The sequence below is a fragment of the Nylanderia fulva genome, unplaced genomic scaffold (genome assembly GCF_048542155.1).
Source record: "Nylanderia fulva isolate GAGA-0341 unplaced genomic scaffold, ASM4854215v1 Scaffold366, whole genome shotgun sequence".
Classification (NCBI taxonomy): domain Eukaryota; kingdom Metazoa; phylum Arthropoda; class Insecta; order Hymenoptera; family Formicidae; genus Nylanderia; species Nylanderia fulva.
In genome coordinates this window covers 53,434-74,330 of record NW_028190440.1, presented here as the reverse complement: position 1 = coordinate 74,330, position 20,897 = coordinate 53,434, and the positions used below count along the sequence as shown (strand labels likewise).

The 20,897-nt window shown below is 38.4% G+C and overlaps 3 protein-coding genes, 1 long non-coding RNA gene, 1 other non-coding gene and 2 pseudogenes across 6 annotated transcripts; 4 read left to right on the top strand and 3 right to left on the bottom strand.

Annotated features, from left to right (window-relative positions):
- Window positions 1-1,658: 1,658 nt before the first annotated feature.
- LOC114943613 (uncharacterized) lies at window positions 1,659-3,944 on the bottom strand. Its single transcript, XM_085485402.1, has 3 exons — window positions 3,517-3,944; window positions 2,788-3,042; window positions 1,659-2,249 (listed from the first exon to the last, which is right to left on the bottom strand). The coding sequence occupies exons 1-3, from the start codon at window positions 3,920-3,922 to the stop codon at window positions 2,032-2,034; spliced, it is 879 nt and encodes a 292-aa protein (XP_085341528.1). The 5' UTR covers window positions 3,923-3,944; the 3' UTR covers window positions 1,659-2,031.
- Window positions 3,945-3,948: 4 nt separating this feature from the next.
- LOC146722125 (uncharacterized) lies at window positions 3,949-4,750 on the bottom strand. Its single transcript, XR_014925328.1, has 3 exons — window positions 4,619-4,750; window positions 4,174-4,463; window positions 3,949-3,992 (listed from the first exon to the last, which is right to left on the bottom strand). It is a non-coding gene; the product is annotated as an uncharacterized LOC146722125 (long non-coding RNA).
- Window positions 4,751-4,810: 60 nt separating this feature from the next.
- On the bottom strand, window positions 4,811-7,141 carry LOC146722124 (uncharacterized). The gene is made up of 4 exons (XM_085485401.1): window positions 6,658-7,141; window positions 6,299-6,397; window positions 5,280-6,205; window positions 4,811-4,906 (listed from the first exon to the last, which is right to left on the bottom strand). The coding sequence occupies exons 1-4, from the start codon at window positions 6,788-6,790 to the stop codon at window positions 4,811-4,813; spliced, it is 1,254 nt and encodes a 417-aa protein (XP_085341527.1). The 5' UTR covers window positions 6,791-7,141.
- Window positions 7,142-7,355: 214 nt separating this feature from the next.
- LOC114943615 (ABC transporter C family member 9-like) lies at window positions 7,356-10,105 on the top strand. Of its 2 annotated transcripts, XR_003822058.2 has the most exons (4): window positions 7,356-7,886; window positions 7,968-8,159; window positions 8,228-8,473; window positions 9,606-10,105. XR_003822058.2 is itself a non-coding variant. In XM_029319268.2 (3 exons), the coding sequence occupies exons 1-3, from the start codon at window positions 7,879-7,881 to the stop codon at window positions 8,361-8,363; spliced, it is 336 nt and encodes a 111-aa protein (XP_029175101.2). In that variant the 5' UTR covers window positions 7,356-7,878; the 3' UTR covers window positions 8,364-8,516. The 2 variants fall into 2 exon arrangements, 1 of the variants encoding a protein (XP_029175101.2); XM_029319268.2 differs by lacking the exon at window positions 9,606-10,105 and having other exon boundaries at window positions 8,228-8,516.
- A 3,663-nt stretch (window positions 10,106-13,768) lies between these two features.
- Window positions 13,769-15,018, top strand: LOC146722123 (small subunit ribosomal RNA; annotated as a pseudogene).
- Window positions 15,019-15,825: 807 nt separating this feature from the next.
- Window positions 15,826-15,985, top strand: LOC146722122 (5.8S ribosomal RNA). The gene has a single exon (XR_014925331.1). It is a non-coding gene; the product is annotated as a 5.8S ribosomal RNA (ribosomal RNA).
- Window positions 15,986-17,052: 1,067 nt separating this feature from the next.
- On the top strand, window positions 17,053-19,382 carry LOC146722121 (large subunit ribosomal RNA; annotated as a pseudogene).
- The last annotated feature ends 1,515 nt before the right edge of the window (window positions 19,383-20,897 follow it).

Genomic DNA, 20,897 nt, shown 5'->3' with positions numbered 1-20,897 from the left:
GTGAGATTTAATTTTCAAAATAGTACAGTACAACATTGTTTATATATATTCTTAATTGTTTACAGGCAGCATACAAGAAACATCGATATGCAATATTATAAAAATATATTTTAATCTACATTATTTTAACATCATATTTTAAGATATGCATTATGAGATGGTACATACATACATACAATGTAAGCAATTTGTGTAAGCAATTAGGAATTCATCATTAAGAAGGTGAAAGAGGACGAAAGAGGGTGAAAGAGGACAAAAGAGAGTGAAAGAGGGTGAGAAAGAATGAAAGAGGGTTAGAGAGGACGAAAGAGAGTGAAAGAAAACGAAAGAGGGTGAGAGAGAATGAAAGAGGGTGAAAGAAGACGAAACAGGGTGAAAGAGGGTGAAAGACATATTATATATATATATAATCCTGATGACGTCAGCGGACGCGGACAGAGAAGAAGAAGACGACGTTACTTCATTTTTCATAAAAAACGTCACTTTTTGACCGCTTGTATCTCCAGAACGGCTTGACCGATTTTATTTCTTCTTGGCTCAAATTACTCTTGGCGATGCCGCCTTTCAGGTTATATTACGTGCAATTTAAAATTTTTTATATTTTAGTAGTTCTACACCCCCAAAAGATGGACTTTGATGGTGCAGGATAAGAGACTTGTAGTGTCTTTTTTAAGGTCTTTTAGGGTTTGAACATGGCCGGAGACACTACCGCGTCTCCTGAAAAGAAAGAAAGAGAGAGAGAGAGAGAGAGAGAGAAAATATAATTATGATATTTAAAATAAAATCGTAGTTAAGATAAAGATTTCTGATAGAAGATGATATTAGATGAAAACGATACATCTAATGCAATTTACTTCTCTGCGCTTGTGTTATTTATGAAATGTGTATTCACAAGATATTACTAGTTGTCAAGTATAATATATGTAATCCTTTTATAAAAAAATTATATAAATTATTTAAAATCACTATATTTTACTTACAAACTATCTGTCATTGCTATATAGAATTAATTTTAATATTTTTTTCAATTAAAAAGACAGGAATATAAGTAAACATTTGAGACATTTTGAGATACAAAAATATTGTGGAGCTCTTAAGGAAACGGGAGGGCCCTCTTTTTGTAATATTCCAAGAAATTAATCTTGAAAAATTACGAAAATTTCAATGCAACAGACTCAGTTTTATATATATTATTAGATCAATGCAAAATAATAATGTTACAGAAGTTGTAATTGTATAAAATATTGTTTTAAAAGTTAATCAAAAAAAGCATAATTGTCCGTTTTAGGACAATTATTTAAATAATTAGTATCAAAATTAATTTTACTGATTTATTTTTTTTTTACAATTTGATGAATATAAATGTTATGTAAAAAGTAGAAGGATAAAACATTAAATATGTAGATAGTAGGAATTGTAAAAATATATTTCTATGTATAGTCTCAAAAAAGTATTCTTATATATTTGTTTAAAGCAATTTGAAATATTTTTAGTAAAATAATAATTGAACAATGAACGTATGAGCATATACATGTATATTATATATATAAAAACACAAACCTAATACATATATGTATAATAGTATGTTGCACTTGTAATCATGAATACATATTATCAATGAAAGAATTAAAATAAATAACTTTACAAGTATTGCTTCTATACATATAATATAAATATATGAAGAAATCAAAATAAAAAACTTGTGTAGCTTTTGCTTTCTTTTTTATAAAATTCTCGCAATGTAACTTAACTTTTAGCTTAACGTGTTATATAATTAATTTCACATATTGCACTTGTAATCATGAATACATATTATCAATAAAAATTATAATAAATAACTACACAGTACTGCTACTCTACATATACATAACTTAACTTTAAGTTTTATGTGTTGAAATAATAAAAATTAGGTATTCTACTTATTTTTTGCATTTGCTTAAATACAAGTAATCTACGTATTATTTTTGAATAAAAAATTAAAATATTTCCGATTTGACTAAATAAATATTTTCTGAAAAAATATTTATTCATTTAGTGACGCTTAAATTTGCCAGATATATAGTTATGGATCCACGTTTTAATTTGAGCAACGGATCGATTAAATAAGCACTTATTTTTTTCTTTTATACAGGAAATTTTTTTGTTAGATGGCAGCTGTGAAGTGGTAATTTCTTTTTGAAATTCTTTCAATATTGTATTACGTTCTTCTTCCGTCCAACGTCTTCGTTTTGTTATACCAAATGGAGATGCTACAAAATAAATTAATTATCTATGAATCAGAATAAATATTTCTATATAAAAAGCAATAATTTACCTAAATTTTATTTAAATGTATTTTTATTTAAATTACTAGTAGAATAAAATTACTTTAAAATTCTCTTCAGAGTACTGACAAACTTTCATTAATAAGAAAATATTAAAATTATAACGTCATAATTATAAGAATAAAAAGAAATAGAAATGCAAAAATAAAATAATATAAATAATATAAAATAATATAAAATAATATAAAAATACAAATAATATAAATAAATATATAACTAAATTAAGCTAATGTGTGTGGAACCTTTATCATTTATCATTATTATTTTTTAATTAAATATTGTTATTATGTACATTAAAATTCTATCAAAAAATGCATTATAAATAAAAGCTTAATATATTAATATACTTTGACATAGTCACATGAAAATATAATACTAAATAATATTTAAAAGAAAATCCACTCTGACTTGATAAGTTTATAAAAACTGAATACAATATGTGAAAATGAGAAAATAAACTTACTACTGCCACGTTTCTTTATCTTTGGGGAATAAGTTTCGTCAGAATCATTGTCATTATTCACTATAGTATGGTTTTGATGCACGATTTTCTTTTTTACAGATTTTTGTTGTTCATCTGTTACGCTAAGAAATTTCGGTAATTTCCTTTCTGTTCGTAATAAAGAAGGCTTACGTGAACTTATCATACATGTTTCGGCATCGTTTTCCGATTCTGCACTCGAAGTATCTTTGTTTGTTTCTTGCATCTCTTCCTCTTCTGTTAATAATAACACAATATTATGATAATTATTATATATGTATATATATATGTAACCAATTCTTGAAACTAAGGGCTAATATATGCTACAACCGCGGACGTCGATGCATAAAAATTGAGTAAAGCAGAATGAACACAATAATGAAACGTATTCTCAATTTGAATCCATTTCAATGAATATATCATATTCATACTTTGATTTAATAGGTTCCAAACGTAACGTTTCATTGTTGCATTCATTATTACTACTTTTATTTCTACACAGACATCCATGATCGTGGCACACATTAGCCTTAATTTCATAAGTTTTGGTTTATACGGACTTTTGTCTGATTTTTTCTTCTAATTAAATAGATATATTAAGAATGCAGAAAAGTTTAAAAAAGGAATACAATAATTAATATATTTTATACAAAAATTAATATATAAAAAGTACTTGTGGCATATATATAATAAGATAAATAGTGTATATACCTGAATCACTATTATTAGATTGCTGTTGCTCATTTTCACCTAATGCTGCTTCAAGAAATTTCGTCATACGAACTATCTCTACAGCTGCTATTGACTGTCGATAATGGCGTTTATGAATTTTCTCGTGATGTCCCATAAAGTTCGCCAAATCATCCACTTCATTGTCAGATAAATTTAACGTAATGCATGTTGTAGCAATATGTTTACGTAATTCAGTACCTCTTAAAGAATGTGGTATTTGTGCATCACATTTTTTAGAAAAATATCGCATAAGGATACACGCCCTTAAATATTTGAAATGACGTTTGGTACTACTAGGTATGCCAAACACATACGGATTTTTCTCAGGAACATTTGCATCCTTTCGCTGGTTCAAAATTAGTTCAACACATTGAACTAATACCATGTCTAAAATCACAGGCACTGTACGTCCCTAATTTTCCACGAATTAAGAATCTTACGTATTTATCAGCAACCTATATACAAAAGTTATATATGGATTATTATTTTGCATCATATACCATATTGTGTGTAATTTAATTATAATATTTGTAAACAAATAATATTTATACATAATATTTATAAATAAATTTATCATATTTAATACTTTGTGTAACATCATCTTTTCCTCAAAACTGGGAATAAAAATTTTCTTACTGTCTCAATTGCACATTCATGAATTCTGCCCATCAAAGCACGTCCTAAAACTTGTACATTTCTGCCTTTCGATTTTCCTACACATTCTTTAAAATGATGCCTGATATTATTTTTAGTGAACCATCCTTTACACTTTGCGCAACTTATAAAATCTTGTACTGTTTTGCAACTATTTTTGGCAGGCCTTCGACAAACAATTAATTCTCCCGTATTTAAGAAAGGATCCGTATTATGTATGAAATTCCTTTTTTTTCTAATAGACTCTATAATTTGTTTTCTTTCTAAATTACCTGCAATGAGAATATTAAATAATGTATATATATAATGTAAATATATTAATAAAAATTATAACATATTAATATATTATATTTAACAAATAATCAATATTTATAAAAAAATATACTATAAACTTAAATAATTATACAGAATTGAAAAATATGATCACCTTTTGGTAATAATACAAATTTCTTTACTTCAGGTTCCAATTTATGCACGTTTTCTAAATGACGTGCAATTTTACTCTGAAACTTTTTGCAATAGTAGCAAAAATTTTTTTTTTGATGTCCCTTTGGTTGAAAAAATGGAACATATAAATTGTCTTCTCTAAAACCAAATGTATTGATAGAAGAAAGATCTATCAGTGATTCTGAAGAATTTTTATCATTAGTTGCAGATACTTTATTGCGGAAGCTTTCATGTTCCGTAATTTCTTTGTCAATTGTAATTTCCAATGCTGAAGGTACATATTCCAAAATACTTGATGAGTTTGCAGAAGCAATATTGTCATTAATATCATCACGGGAAATCATATTATTATCACTATCATTACTTAATGTGTTTGCACAAGCAATGTTGTCATTAATATTTTCATCATCACAGGAAATCATATTATTATCACTATTATTATAATTTATAGAAGCTTTGGCGTTAGTGAGATCATTTAACATAATAAAATTATTATCATCATTAAAAAAATATATCATGACATCTTTGAGAACAATACCCGTTTCAGACACATTGAAATTATCATTATCACAGGAAAATGTAAGATTATTATTATGAGAATTATTACTGTTCATAAAATTAATATCAATATCAGTATTTACATAACAGTTATCATCATCACAAGAAAGTATCACATTATCAAAATCAGTATCATTTGCAGAATTGTTAGCAGTAATAGTACTATCTACTACATTATGATTTCTGTCATTACAGGAAAATGTAATGTTAAGTTTAGTAGCATTTACTCTATTCTGTTCATTATTAGACTTACTAGAAATTATCATAGCATTATTACAACCAACAATTTTGTTAGAATTATTAGTGATGCAACCTTCATCATTTATTGCATTGTGATCATGTTCATTAGAACATGATATATCAATATTAGGATCATTATCATTCGCAGAATTATTGATATCACTATGTACTGTTTTCCAACCATTATTGTTCTCATAAGAAAGTATCACATTATCAAAATCAGTATCATTTGCAGAATTGTTAGCATTAATAGTACTATCTACTACATTATGATTTCTGTCATTACAGAAAAATGTAATGTTAAGTTTAGTAGCTTTTACTCTATTCTGCTCATTATTAGACTCACTAGGAATTATCATAGCATTATCACAACCAACATTTTTCTTAGAATTATTAGTTACACAATTTTCATCATTTATTGCAGTGTGATCATGTTCATTAGAAAATGTCCCGTTGTTATCAAAATCAGTACTATTCGCAGAATTATTGTCATTAATATTTTCTACAATGCTATCATTTCCATTATTATCGGCATTATTATTTGTAAAATTATCAGTATTACCAATAATTTTCGTTTTAAATCCGTTATTAGAATCAACGTGTTTTATAAGATAATTGATGTTACTTTGATCATTTGCATTGTGGCCTTGTTCATTATAAAGAAATGATACTACATTATTGTCAAAATCAATAGCATTACTTAAATTGTTAGTATTAGTATTCTTTTTAGTATAATTCATATTGATAATGCAAGCATCTTGTGGTATTTCTGTAGTTTCTACAAAAAAAGTATAATTACTGTAAAAAATAGAAATGCAATATATTGCATGTAGTTTTAAAATTATAATACTATAATACTTACTATTATTATTACTGACAATTAATTTTATGTTTTCCAGAGCAATACGTGGATTATTTGTATTTAAACTTTTAGCAATTGCAAGAATATCATTTTTATTTTCTGTAACAATAAATATAGTAATTTCAATTATTTATATATAAATAACCACAGAAATTAACGCGTTGATGCAAGAATTTAACTGAAAAGTAAATTAAAAAGCAGTGCTGAGTAAAAACTTTAGATTTTTACGACTTAAGTTAATATTAACCTGTTAAAAATCGAATAAAAAGGTTACGTGCTGTTGTGCTCAATATTAACAATATTATTGCAATGTAAACATTTTATATTATTTTAAATAAATATAGAATGGTGATACTTACTATTCTGTGCAATTGTACGTATAATACATGTTTTTTTACGATTCCTAACTGGACATTTTACGCGTCTTCTCTTGTGTTTTATATTTACATGATATTTATGATAATTACAAAAAAATAATATATATTGTGACATTTTTCACTTAATGTGATGCAATCGCGTACAAACGAAACGAAACGATTTTCATTAAATGTAAACCGAAATCTTATATATATTACGCAATATCTTATGCAATATTGCTAATAAATATGGAAGGTGCCGGTCCCGCCAAATTATAAGTTTGTTCGCATAGCAGGCTCTCCCCCAACATACTTCTCGCTCCAATGCGATCCTATTGGATTATTTGGATATAAAGATGCTTTTATATGATAGCATCAAACGTGTCGGCGTAAAAACTCATTGCGCAAATGTTAAATAAAATAGATTTCAGCTTCTTGCTGCTAATAATAAGATGAATCATACGAGATCATACGATGAATAAGTCGAGATCAAATGAATATTAGCACATATTAGTACTGAAAATTAATATAATATTAATTATAATCATTATATTTATTATATTTATTAATATTATTAGCCACAAGAAGTTATTTTTTATCTTATGTGACATCTGCGCAAACGTAGATGCTTGACGCTTGATGCTAGCATGTAAAGGCACCTTTATGGCTCCTGCACACCAGCGCGATGACGCGACACGCGATGCGCGATATCCAATGAGCGTGCAGCTTTTCCGCACGTCATATCCGTCGCACTATAGAGTGCGACATCGCAAAAAAGTTGACCAAGTTTGAAGATTTGTAGCGCGCGACGAGCGATTTACTGCGATCCTATCTATAGATGCGATGTCGTTATAAACAAAGAGGATCTCTTTGGTTATAAATAAACGTGCAACGACATCGATCCGAGAGTGATATTGTCATTAAATTATAAAATTGCAATAAATGGTAAATATGCAATAAATGATGTTAGGTTTCGTAATCGCGCATCGCGTTTATATGAATAGGTAGAAAATCCTATTCTCGCGATTCGTCGCATATCGCGTGTCGCGTCATCGCGCTGGTGTTACTGAGACTGAGAGAGAGAGAGAGAGAGAGAGAGAGAGAGATTGCGGTAGAACGAGTTAAACAGTATTTAGATCATGTGCCGACTGAAAATACAATGGGCACTAATCAACCTTACGCGTGGACTAGTCAAAGTGTTGTGGAATTAAAAAAGTTGTTTTGATGTACAGGTAATATTTTCAAATTTTTTGATAAAGATAATGCACGATTGTAACATTTGGTAAAAGAAATTTTTGTAATTATATTCGCAGGAACCATTTAGTGCCATCGTTGAAAGAGATAACATTCGTTACTCGACCAGCGGAAAAAATAGACGTCGTTGGTCGCACCGATGCTGGAAAAAGTTCGTTACTAGCTTCGTTGTTTAGACTGACAGAGATCAGTTCTGGGAGTATATTAATCGACAACGTGAATATTCAAACGTTACAACTGAACACATTAAGGTATTCATAAACTTGCAAAAAATAATCATTGTATGTTAACAGTTGTAAAGAAAAGAAAAACATTCCAGATCCCGTTTAGCAATTATACCTCAGAATCCGTTTCTTTTCTCGGGTACTAATCGAGAGAATGTGGATTCGTTGGATCAGTATACTTATATGCACATATATACAAAACCTTCGAGAAATGTAAAGTGCATTCTTTAGTTCATCGAATGGATGGTTTGGATGCAGTCTTGGATGAAGGTGGTAGTAATCTCAGCACTGGGCAGAGACAATTGTTCTGCTTAGTCAGAGCTGTGCTACACAATGCGAAGGTACTTCTTATCTGTAATATTCAAGAAAGCAATTGTTCCTGTATTAATGACTTGATATTTATTTATCTCTGTGAAATTAGTCTTTTTTTCTTACTTTCTCATTTGCTTTGCTTTTGAATAAAAAATTCTTAAGTACCTCAAATTGAAAAATTATCTTCGTAAATCCAATGTTTAATTATGGGTTCTATGTAATCCCTCATGGATTCTAACAATTATTATTAAGAAACTAGAACTAAGAGTGTAAACATTTTCTGCAATTCTTCTGAAGATAAATATTTCAAAATTAATTTAAATAATTTTTTTTAATTTGCATTTTTTTACATAATGGGAAATGTCGTTAAGTTATAATCTTTTAGGTATTCAAATTTTTAAAAATTTTTGTAATATTATGTGATAAATATAAAACACAAGACGATACACATTAATTGTTCAGTTAATAGGAATTTTAAGAAAAACATGTATTATATGTATAATTGTACAGAATAGTATCATTATTATATATTTATTTAAAGTAATATAAAATGTTTTCATTGCAATAATATTGTACGTATTAAGTGCATACAACAGCACATAACATATTAATTTGATTTTTGGGAGGTTAATATTAATATAAATTGTAAAAATTCTAAAGTTTTTACACAGCGCTTTTTAATTTTCTTGTCAGTTAAATTCTTGCATCAATGCGTTAATTTCTGATTACTTATATTTAAATAATTAAAATTACTTTATTTTTATAGAAAGTAAAGACGATTTTTTGGATATTGTTAATAGTTTAAATACTTTAAATAGAAATAATCCACGCATTGTTCTGAGAGACATGATCACAAAGCTTAATATATTAATATACTTTGACATAGTCACAATTATAATACTAAATATAATACTAAATATAATACTAAAATATAATACTAAATATAATACTAAAATATAATACTAAATATAATACTAAATAATATTAAAGAGAAAATTTACTCTGATTTGATAAATTTATAAAAACTGAATAGAATATGTGAAAATGAAAAAATAAACTTACTACTGCGATGTTTCTTTATCTTTGGGGAATAAGTTTCGTCAGAATCATTGTCATTATTCACTATTGTATGGTTTTGATGCATGATTTTCTTTTTTACAGATTTTTGTTGTCCATCTGTTATGGTAGGAAATTTAGGTAATTTCCTTTCTGTTCGTAATAAAGAAAGTTTACGTGAACATATCATACATGTTTCGGCATCGTTTTCCGATTCTGCACTCGAAGTATCTTTGTTTGTACCTTAATTATTATATATGTATATATATGTGTAAACCAATTCTTGAAACTAAGGGCTAATATATGCTACAACCGCGGATGTCGATGCATAAAAATTGAGTAAAGCAGAATGAACACAATAATGAAACGTATTCTCAATTTGAATCCATTTCAATGAATATATCATATTCATACTTTGATTTAATAGGTTCCAAACGTAACGTTTCATTGTTGCATTAACCTTAATATCATAAGTTTTGGTTAATAAGGACTTTTGTCTGATTTTTTCTTCTAATTAAATAGATATATTAAAAATGCAGAAAAGTTGAAAAAAGGCATACAATAATTAATATATTTTATACAAAAATTAATATATAAAAAGAACTTGTGGCATATATATAATAAGATAAATAGTGTATATACCTGAATCACTATTATTAGATTGCTGTTGCTCATTTTCATCTAATGCTGCTTCAAGAAATTTTGTCATACGAACTATCTCTATAGTTGCTATTGACTGCCGATAATGGCGTTTATGAATTTTCTCGTGATGTCCCATAATCTAATAATAGTGATTCAGGTATATACACTATTTATCTTATTATATATATGCCACAAGTTCTTTTTATATATTAATTTTTGTATAAAATATATTAATTATTGTATGCCTTTTTTCAACTTTTGTGCATTTTTAATATATCTATTTAATTAGAAGAAAAAAGTCCTTATAAACCAAAACTTATGAAATTAAGGCTAATGCAACAATGAAACGTTACGTTTGGAAATTATTAAATCAAAGTATGAATATGATATAACCATAAAGTTCGCCAAATCATCCACTTCATTGTCAGATAAATTTAACGTAATGCATGTGGTAGCAATATGTTTACGTAATTCAGTACCTCTTAAAGAATGTAGTATTTGTGCATTACATTTTTTAGAAAAATATCGCATAAGGATACACGCTCTTAAATATTTGAAATGGCGTTTGGTACTACTAGGTATGCCAAACAGATACGGATTTTTTTCAAAAACATTTGCATCTTTCGCTAGTTCAATATAAGTTCAATACATTGAACTAATTCCATGTCTAAAATCACAGGCACTGTACATCCCAATTTCCTACGAATTAAGAATCTTACGTATTTATCAGCAACTATACAAAAGTTATATGTGGGTAATTATTTTGCATGTATATACCATATATATAATTTAATTACACGCACATATAAAATTTATAAATAAATAATGGTAATAATAATTTTTAGCTGCTGTAATTTTGTGCCTAATGATTTATATAAATTTAAATGAGTCTTTTTCGTTATACCTTCGCGAGTATTAAAATCTTTAATAGTAACCCGTTCTATTTTTCCTGCTCTTCTATTAAAAACTTGCATTGATATAACTGTTGCAAGTTCTAGCCATGTTTCGTATTTAAATTTCTTCTGAAGTTTTGCATACAATAATTTTCTTTCGTTATTTAGATATGAGTGTAATTTTTTTGTCTTCCATAGATGGAAAGACTTTTAGCTTACTTTTAGCTTAACTTTTCTAATAATTTTTAGCAATTGCCAGACAATCATTTTTATTTTCTGTAACAATAAATATAGTAATTTCAATTATTTGGATATAAATAATCAGAAATTAACGCGCTGATGTAAGAATTTAACTGAAAAGAAAATTAAAAAGCAGTGCTGAGTAAAAACTTCAGATTTTTACGACTCAAGTTAATATTACCTGTTAAAAAATCAAATAAAAAGGTTACGTGCTGTTGTGCTCAATATTAACAATATTATTGCAATGAAAACATTTTTTGCAACTATTTTTGGCAGGCCTTCGACAAACAATTAATTCTCCCGTATTTAAGGAAGGATCCGTATTGTGTATGAAATTCCCTTTCTTTCTAATAGACTCTATAATTTGTTTTCTTTCTAAATTACCAACCCTTAACCCTACACCCGTGGCCATGAAAGAGAAAAACAAGCGCCTTCCTCATAGTCTGTCTCATCTTCCAACTTCTTCATCCCCATTCTCCCCTCATTCCATGCTCTTTCCCCCCTCCTCCATCTTTACTCCCCCCTCTCCTCTCCCCTTCCCTCCTTCTCCCGCCTCTGCAACACTCTCCTCCCCTCTTTGGTCCGTCCTATAACCTCCCCCTTTTCTTTCGCCGTCCAGGTGTCCAAGTTTAGGGCACGGGTGGCTTAATGACGTGCAATGTTACTACTTTAAAACTTTTTTGCAAGGTAGCACAAATTTTGTTGTTGATGTCCCCTTAGGGTGAGAAAAGTGAACATATAAATTGGGCTTCTCTCTCAAGAAATGTATTGGATAAAGAAAAGATCTATCATTATTTCTGAAGAATTTTTATTATTCATTTTTGTAGATACACTTTTGTGTTGCGGACGCGTTTCATGGTGTCCGTAGTTTTTTTTTTCATTGTAATTTCCGAATGCTGAAGGTAGATATTCTAAAGTTACTTGATGGTGTTTCAGAAGCAATATTGAATGCAATCATCACCACAGTAAATCAGTTTAGCCTATCCTTACTTAATGTGGTTTGCAACAACATATTGTCATAATATTTTTGTTTTTTTTTTCACATCAATCCCCAGGGCAATCTATTATTATCATTAATCATTCATAATTATAGAAGCTTTGGCGGTTTTATGAGTCATTTACGATACTATATATAACTGATTATCCTTAAAGAAAATATCATGACACTTTTGGAGACATACCTCCATAACCCTTTTCACACAGACCCCATGTTCAACACATTGAATTTTCATTTCACAGAAAATGTCAAGTATTTTAGTGCAGAATATATACTTGTTTTTATCAAATTAATATCATATCAGTATTTTACATGACAGTTTTTGTCATCTCCACAAGAAAGTAAATCACCTTAATAGTCAACCTCACCTCACAGTTATTCTTAGAATTATTACGTTCTCATCATGGTTTATGTACATTATTGCACCACATTTAGCTACTCACTCCCTATTAGGAATCATTCTCATTCGTGTAGAGAAACTTGATACGCTCATTTGCCTCTCTTCCCACCCGTTTTCAACCCGAACCACCCTTTCCTATTACTCCTACTAGATGCATCCTCTCCCTTACGTCACACCGTCGCTGTGCATCATTGGTTGTCCAACTTGTATATCACTATCATCTTACTCACTCTACTACATTTAATGGATTTCTGTCATACATGAAATGTAATGTTAAGTTAGTAGCCTTTCTCTTTCGTGCCATTATTAACGCCTATGAAGTATCTAGCATTATCCCACAACCAACATTGTTTGTTAGCATATTATGACACCAACCTTCATGCATTTAGTGCATGTGATCATGTTTTTCAATAGAAACTGTACACGTGTCTTATCAAAAATCAGTACTATTCGCAATTAGTGTCTTAATGATATTATGCTACAATGCTATCATTTCCATTATTAGCCGGCATTCTTATTTGTATTAAATTATCGATTACCAATAATTATCGTTTTAAATCCGTTCTTAGAATCAACGTGTTTTTTACTAAGATAATTGACGTTTACCCCGGGGGGGGGAACAAAAGCAACCCGCGATCGGACTTTCGCATTTGGGCGAGGGTTCGTACCGTAATCGCGGTCACCGCGCTTGCGTGTTGGATCATCCGTAATAATTTTGAAATATATGTCTCCGACACGTGGGGTTTTTAAACACGTTTTGAGTTGTAATTTGGACAGCGCCCCCCATGTCCCCCGAAGGGGCCGGGAAAAGTAAGTAACTTTCGTCCCGAAAAGTTTTTACGTAGCTCCCTCGTTTTCCCGGGGCCCGTAAATCGTGTTAAGTTTTCCGGAGGTACCGCCGGCGGTCGTTTTGATTCGAAAATCATTCGGGGTCCGGAGGTGGGCCCGTCCCCGGGGGGGTTTGCCCGGGCGGGGTAGTTTTCCCCCGGAGGGTTTCCCCCGGCCCCCGGGGGTCGCCCCGGCCCCGGGGGCGCGGTAATTTCCAGCTCCAAATAGCGTTATTAAAATTTTTGCGGTTTAAAAAACTTTAGTTTTAAACTTTGTTGCCCCCACCGTTTGGTTTTACCGCTCGCGGTGTTTTAAAATGGCCCTTATGTAGGACGTTCCCACCGGTGGGCTTAGCCTCGCGGGGGGTGGCCCAACTAATATCCCGTCGCGGTGCTCGTTACTGATGTCGAGTAGGGCCGGTACTTTACTTTGAACAAATTAGAGTGCTTAAAGCAGCTACCTTCGCCTGAATACTCCCGTGCAGGGAAATAATGGAATAGGACCCGGTTTCTATTTTGTTGGTTTTGGGAAACCCCCGAGGTAATGATTAATAGGGACAATGGGGCATTCGATTGCGACGTTAGGGGGTGAAATTCTTGGATCGTCGCAAGACGGACAGAAGCGAAGCATTTGCCAAAATGTTTTCATTAATCAAGAACGAAAGTTAGAGGTTCGAAGGCGATCAGATACCGCCCTAGTTCTAACCATAACCGATGCCAGCTAGCGATCCGCCGAAGTTCCTCCGATGACTCGGCGGGCAGCTTCCGGGAAACCAAAGCTTTTGGGTTCCGGGGAAGTATGGTTGCAAAGCTGAAACTTAAAGGAATTGACGGAAGGGCACCACCAGGAGTGAGCCTGCGGCTTAATTTGACTCAACACGGGAAACCTCACCAGGGCCCAGACACCGGAAGGATTGACAGATTGATAGCTCTTTCTTGATTCGGTGGGTGGTGGTGCATGGCCGTTCTTAGTTGGTGGAGCGATTTGTCTGGTAATTCCGATAACGAACGAGACTCTAGCCTGCTAAATAGGCGTACCTTAATGGTATCGCGAAGGCCCCCGGCTTCGGCTGGCGGGTTTTTACTACCAACGTACAAACAAATCTTCTTAGAGGGACAGGCGGCTTCTAGCCGAGATTGAGCAATAACAGGTCTGTGATGCCCTTAGATGTTCTGGGCCGCACGCGCGCTACATTGAAGGAATCAGCGTGTGGTTCCCTGGCCGAAAGGCCCGGGTAACCCGCTGAACCTCCTTCGTGCTAGGGATTGGGGCTTGCAATTGTTCCCCATGAACGAGGAATTCCCAGTAAGCGCGAGTCATAAGCTCGCGTTGATTACGTCCCTGCCCTTTGTACACACCGCCCCGTCGCTACTACCGATTGAATGATTTAGTGAGGTCTTCGGACTGGTGCGCGGCAATGTCTCGGCATTGCCGATGTTGCCGGGAAGATGACCAAACTTGATCATTTAGAGGAAGTAAAAGTCGTAACAAGGTTTCCGTAGGTGAACCTGCGGAAGGATCATTAACGTTCCGGAGGTCCTGCTCTGCGTCGAGAGTCCTCTCTTTTGGGAGAGACGCGCGCTCGCAGCAGTCGGCGACTGAATGGACGCGCTGAAAAGGCGCTCTCAGAGAAAAAGAAAATAACGGATTTGACGGAATTTGTTGTTGTGTTTTGATATAACGACGGACGCCGTCGCGCCTCTCTGACCGAAAGTAATCGGCAAGCAGAGCAGCGCGCCCGGCGGTGTTCGACGACGATTCGGAGCGAGACGCTTCGCGATCACGCTCGTGTGTGTGCCATTCTTCGGCCACACACACACAGAGCGTCGATTCGGCGTTGAGCGCGAAACCGGTGGTAACCTATGCCCGCGCACGCGTGTGTGCAGCACCCACGACGTTCGTCGACGCGCGCCCTCCCCGTTGTCGCGGGGCAGTGGTCAGCGTGCCGAGAACACACGGTGTGCGCGAGTGCCGAGCGAGACGGACCCCCATATATTATTATAATATATATATAACACAGAGAAGGGATCGATGATATTTCGACCAATCTGTCAACTGTGTCGGTCCGACGGTTTCTTCAAAGAGCTTCCGCCCTCGGCTCTCCCGTTGCGGGAGAGACGCTCCGAACGAGAAACACACAACTCTAACTTTGTGCCGTAGCCTTCCCTGGCGGGAGGCGGCGGTCCGCGCGCGTCCTCGGACGCGCGCGGACAGGCTGATCGAAGAGCCACCACGATTATTCTCTCTCTCTCGTCCGAGAGAAGAGACCACGATGGTTGAACGAGAAGCGCGTTCTTCTTCGCGAACGCAAAAATTTCGAACGATTACCCTGAACGGTGGATCACTTGGCTCGTGGGTCGATGAAGAACGCAGCTAATTGCGCGTCAACTTGTGAACTGCAGGACACATGAACATCGACATTTCGAACGCACATTGCGGTCCACGGATACAATTCAATTCCCGGACCACGCCTGGCTGAGGGTCGTTTTAGTACCCCTAAACTGCTTGCGCCCGAAAAGCGCGCACGGCCACGACGCGGGCGACCAGAGAATGGCGCGCGCGTCGCCTGTGCCCTGTGCAACGCTTATAATGGGCGTACGAGCGATCGTTGGACGTTCGCCCGAGGTGTCTGTGCCGCGCCGACCGGCCGCGGTGCAAATCCTGGCGTCGTCTGAAATGACACACCGAAATAATAATAATGAGGAGGAGAAGCGCACAAGCGTGTAAAACGTTGGCGAACGCGCGCCCAGAGAATGCTGCGCGAATTAAGAGGGGGAGCGTGTTTGTGTATCCAAGTCGTGTGTGTACGCGAGAGCCGAGGAGAAATGGGATGAGAGTAAGAGCGCGCGCGAAGGGAGCAACAAACGGCCAAAAAAAGGGTCAGGACGGTGAATGGCACCGCTTTCCCTAGAGCGGCGCGTGCGTCGTTGTCTCCCGAAAGTAGGTTAGGTAGCGCTTGTCTCACCGTCTCTCCTCTCCGTACATCACACAGACTGACCGGACTGCTCTCGCACTCTGTGCCGCGTCTCTCGGTGCGATAGCGCTCGCGCGTCTTATGCCGAGGCGCCCTTGCCCGCACACATAACGGTATTACGGAGAAATATACGGCGCGTCGTCGTCCGGCGGAGGAGAGCATTCGTAATCCTTTACCTCTTTACGGAGAAGGGTTTTGAATCGCGAGCCGACCGCGTGTCCGAGTCCACGAAATTTTCGTAAAGCGAAAAAAGGGGACCGGCGCGCCGCGTCGTGTACTCGTCGAATCGATTCCGCCCGAATTTCGTATATAAAAGAGAAGGGAGAGCCGAGAATCTCGAACCCCGCGATATATCGTCTCCATTACCACCAACGAGTGTGTGTGCGGTTAGCGCCCCGGCGATTTGCCTTCTCGCGTATTTCGTGTGCTGCCGCTGCTGCTCTCCTCGTTCGACGCTCTCCTCTCTCTCTCTCCCTCTTATAATATATATTATAGAGGAGAGACGACGATGAGCGACGCGGAGGAGGCAAACGGTTACGAAAACTCACTATGCGACGACCTCAGAGCAGGCGAGATTACCCGCTGAATTTAAGCATATTATTAAGCGGAGGAAAAGAAACTAACCAGGATTTCCTTAGTAGCGGCGAGCGAATAGGAAAGAGCCCAGCACCGAATCCCGCGGTTCCGCCGCAGGGAAATGTGGTGTTTGGGAGGATCCGCTTATCCCGAGGTGCAGCGTCGCGTCCAAGTCCATCTTGAATGGGGCCACTTACCCGTAGAGGGTGCCAGGCCCGTAGCGACCGGTGCGCGCCTCGGGAGGATCTCTCCTTAGAGTCGGGTTGCTTGAGAGTGCAGCTCTAAGTGGGTGGTAAACTCCATCTAAGGCTAAATACGACCACGAGACCGATAGCGAACAAGTACCGTGAGGGAAAGTTGAAAAGAACTTTGAAGAGAGAGTTCAAGAGTACGTGAAACCGTTCAGGGGTAAACCTAAGAAACCCAAAAGATCGAACGGGGAGATTCATCGTCAGCGACGCTGGCTTCGCGTCGGTCGGCGATGTCCCGCGGAGTCCTTGCGGCTCGCGCGCGGGCACGCTACCGTGCGCCGATGTCCGGCGCTCGTCGTCGTGCACTTCTCCCCAAGTAGAACGTCGCGACCCGCTGGGTGTCGGTCTACGGCCCGGGTGCGGTGTCTGTCGCGTCGCCGGTAAAACGGCACGCGACAAACCCTCGGTCGCCCGGCCGGCTGCTCGGCGGTACGCGCAAGGTATCAGGCCGCACTATTCACGGTGCGTCGAGACCGTCGCAAGCGCGCGCCACGGTACTCGGAGGTTACGGACTTCGCGCCGTCCCCGGTCCTGGCCCGCTATTGGTTACAGTACGGTACACCTTCGACAGGCCTGCGAACGTCTCCCGCGGTCTCGCGGGAGACCGATACCGGTCGGCGACGCTACTGCTTTGGGTACTCTTAGGACCCGTCTTGAAACACGGACCAAGGAGTCTAACATGTACGCGAGTCATTGGGACTTGTCGCGAGACCTAAAGGCGTAATGAAAGTGAAGGTCGGCCCTGGCCGTCGACCTAGGGAGGATGGGCCGCGTCGCGATGCGGCCTCGCACTCCCGGGGCGTCTCGTTCTCATCGCGAGAAGAGGCGCACCCAGAGCGTACACGTTGGGACCCGAAAGATGGTGAACTATGGCTGGTCAGGACGAAGTCAGGGGAAACCCTGATGGAGGTCCGTAGCGATTCTGACGTGCAAATCGATCGTCGGAACTGGGTATAGGGGCGAAAGACTAATCGAACCATCTAGTAGCTGGTTCCCTCCGAAGTTTCCCTCAGGATAGCTGGCACTCGGCCGTTCCGCACGGAACGCGCGCGAGTCTCATCTGGTAAAGCGAATGATTAGAGGCCTTGGGGCCGAAACGACCTCAACCTATTCTCAAACTTTAAATGGGTGAGATCTCTGGCTTTCTTGAATTATGAAGCCACGAGCATCTTCGGATCAGAGTGCCAAGTGGGCCATTTTTGGTAAGCAGATCTGGCGCTGTGGGATGAACCAAACGCAGAGTTAAGGCGCCCAACTCGACGCTCATGGGACACCATGAAAGGCGTTGGTTGCTTAAGACAGCAGGACGGTGGCCATGGAAGTCGGAATCCGCTAAGGAGTGTGTAACAACTCACCTGCCGAAGCAACTAGCCCTGAAAATGGATGGCGCTGAAGCGTCGAGCCTATACTCTGCCGTCAGCGGCAAGTGGGGCGGCAACCGGGAGCGGGCGTTAGTCTTCTCTCGCGTCGTCACGAAGCCCTGACGAGTAGGAGGGTCGCGACGGTGAGCGCAGAAGGGTCTGGGCGCGAGCCTGCCTGGAGCCGCCGTCGGTGCAGATCTTGGTGGTAGTAGCAAATACTCCAGCGAGGCCTTGGAGTACTGACGTGGAGAAGGGTTTCGTGTGAACAGCCGTTGCACACGAGTCAGTCGATCCTAAGCCCTAGGAGAAATCCTATGTCAATGACGGCGTACAATATACTCGAGTGTCGAGAAATAATAATATATATTATACGAAAGACACACGCCCGTCGGGCGAAAGGGAATCCGGTTCCTATTCCGGAACCCGGCAGCGGAACCGCATACAATTCGGGCCCTCGTAAGAGTGTTCGTCGGGGTAACCCAAAATGACCTGGAGACGCCGTCGGGAGATCCGGGAAGAGTTTTCTTTTGTATAAGCGTTCGAGTTCCCTGGAAACCTCTAGCAGGGAGATAGGGTTTGGAACACGAAGAGCACCGCAGTTGCGGCGGTGTCCGGATCTTCCCCTCGGATCTTGAAAATCCAGGAGAGGGCCACGTGGAGGTGTCGCGCCGGTTCGTACCCATATCCGCAGCAGGTCTCCAAGGTAAAGAGCCTCTAGTCGATAGAATAATGTAGGTAAGGGAAGTCGGCAAATTGGATCCGTAACTTTGGAATAAGGATTGGCTCTGAGGAGCGGGGCGTGTCGGGCTTGGTCGGGAAGCGGGTCTGGCTGACGTGCCGGGCCTGGGCGAGGTGAACGGTCGGCGTTCTCGCGCCGGTCCCGGGATCCGAGCTCGGTCCCGTGCCTTGGCCTCCCGCGGATCTTCCTTGCTGCGAGGCTTCCGTGGCGGCGCGAGCCGTCGTGGTCGTCCTCTTCGGCCGCCATTCAACGCTCAGCTCAGAACTGGCACGGACTAGGGGAATCCGACTGTCTAATTAAAACAAAGCATTGCGATGGCCCTCGCGGGTGTTGACGCAATGTGATTTCTGCCCAGTGCTCTGAATGTCAACGTGAAGAAATTCAAGCAAGCGCGGGTAAACGGCGGGAGTAACTATGACTCTCTCGGGGGAGTAACTATGACTCTCTCGGTTCTCAAAGCAACACGCCGCGATGGTACTTAGAGAGAGAGTCGTAGTTGGGTCGTGATGCGCCAACGAAGTCCTCTAGTAAGGACCTTCAGCCTCTCACGTCCAAGTTGTACCCCACCTCCTCGTGGTCACTCCCGGGCAACGTCCCCACCATAGCAAGACGGTACGGTGGGCGACGGCTAACGGGTGTACAGCGCCGAGCAAATTAGCACGCTCGGAACTCGCCAAGCTGGCGCATCAGGGATAACTTGTTAGGCCTGTCATCGGCCGAAAAGGCGAAGCGAAGAAAGGAATCAAATGGCGTAAGCCATCATGGGGGAACAGATTATTCTGTGAAAAAGGGAAATTGCTGTCCCAGAATTGGGAAACTAACCCCCAGCTCGCCTTTTCTCTTCTTCCAAGCCGGCTCTTTGTAGTCCGGGTATACCTTGTGCAATCAGACACCAAAGAAACCATCGGGGTGAGGAGCAGCCTAGAGTGCCCAGAGTTTGTTTGCGGAAATCAAAAGCAACACGCCGCAAACTAATTTATAACCGTCGGGGTGAGGTGCAGCCCACGATTGCCCGACCGTCGTCTTGGCTCCAGGCGACGGTCTATTCAGGAGCAAATATGGATAGTGAAATAGAAAAAGCCTCGGAGGCGGACGACCCCGAGAACGCTTCTGGCGGGGCGGACGCTGCCTATGTGGCGAAAAGGCGAGGAAGCGCGAGCGGCGCCCGAGTCCCAGGGGCGCCGTCGGACGGGCGATGGGACCCAATACCTATTCGGGTTACCCAGCCCTTGACCATCCAAGGAAGTACAGATGCAGTCATGGACTGCCCAAAATGTTTGGAGAACAGTAGAAGTATCAGTTGCATTGGTGCAAAGCAGCTGAACGCACACTTTCTAGAACAACATCCAGATGTGCATGTCAATTGGGAGTGCGAGAAATGTCGGGAAGTCTTTCCGAAAATCCATTCATGGCGCTGTCATTACCCTAAGTGCAGGGGTAAAAAGGTCAATCCAGCGGCCGAGTACAAATGCGAGAACTGTAACTTGAGCTTCGAA

Bases quoted from the DNA above. Each gene is read 5' to 3' on its own strand.
- LOC146722124 (XM_085485401.1), bottom strand. From the start codon at position 6,790: ATGTCACAATATATATTATTTTTTTGTAATTATCATAAATATCATGTA. The intron at 6,206-6,298 runs GTAAGTATTATA...TAGAAACTACAG, and splicing joins AATTGTCAGTAATAATAATA to AAATACCACAAGATGCTTGC. The intron at 4,907-5,279 runs GTAAATACTGAT...ATGTACCTTCAG, and splicing joins GTGATGATGATAACTGTTAT to CATTGGAAATTACAATTGAC.
- LOC114943615 (XM_029319268.2), top strand. The intron at 8,160-8,227 runs GTATTCATAAAC...AAAACATTCCAG, and splicing joins TTACAACTGAACACATTAAG to ATCCCGTTTAGCAATTATAC.
- LOC114943613 (XM_085485402.1), bottom strand. From the start codon at position 3,922: ATGGTATTAGTTCAATGTGTTGAACTAATTTTGAACCAGCGAAAGGAT. The intron at 3,043-3,516 runs GTATATACACTA...TATTATTAACAG, and splicing joins ATCTAATAATAGTGATTCAG to AAGAGGAAGAGATGCAAGAA. The intron at 2,250-2,787 runs GTAAGTTTATTT...TTTATTTTGTAG, and splicing joins GATAAAGAAACGTGGCAGTA to CATCTCCATTTGGTATAACA.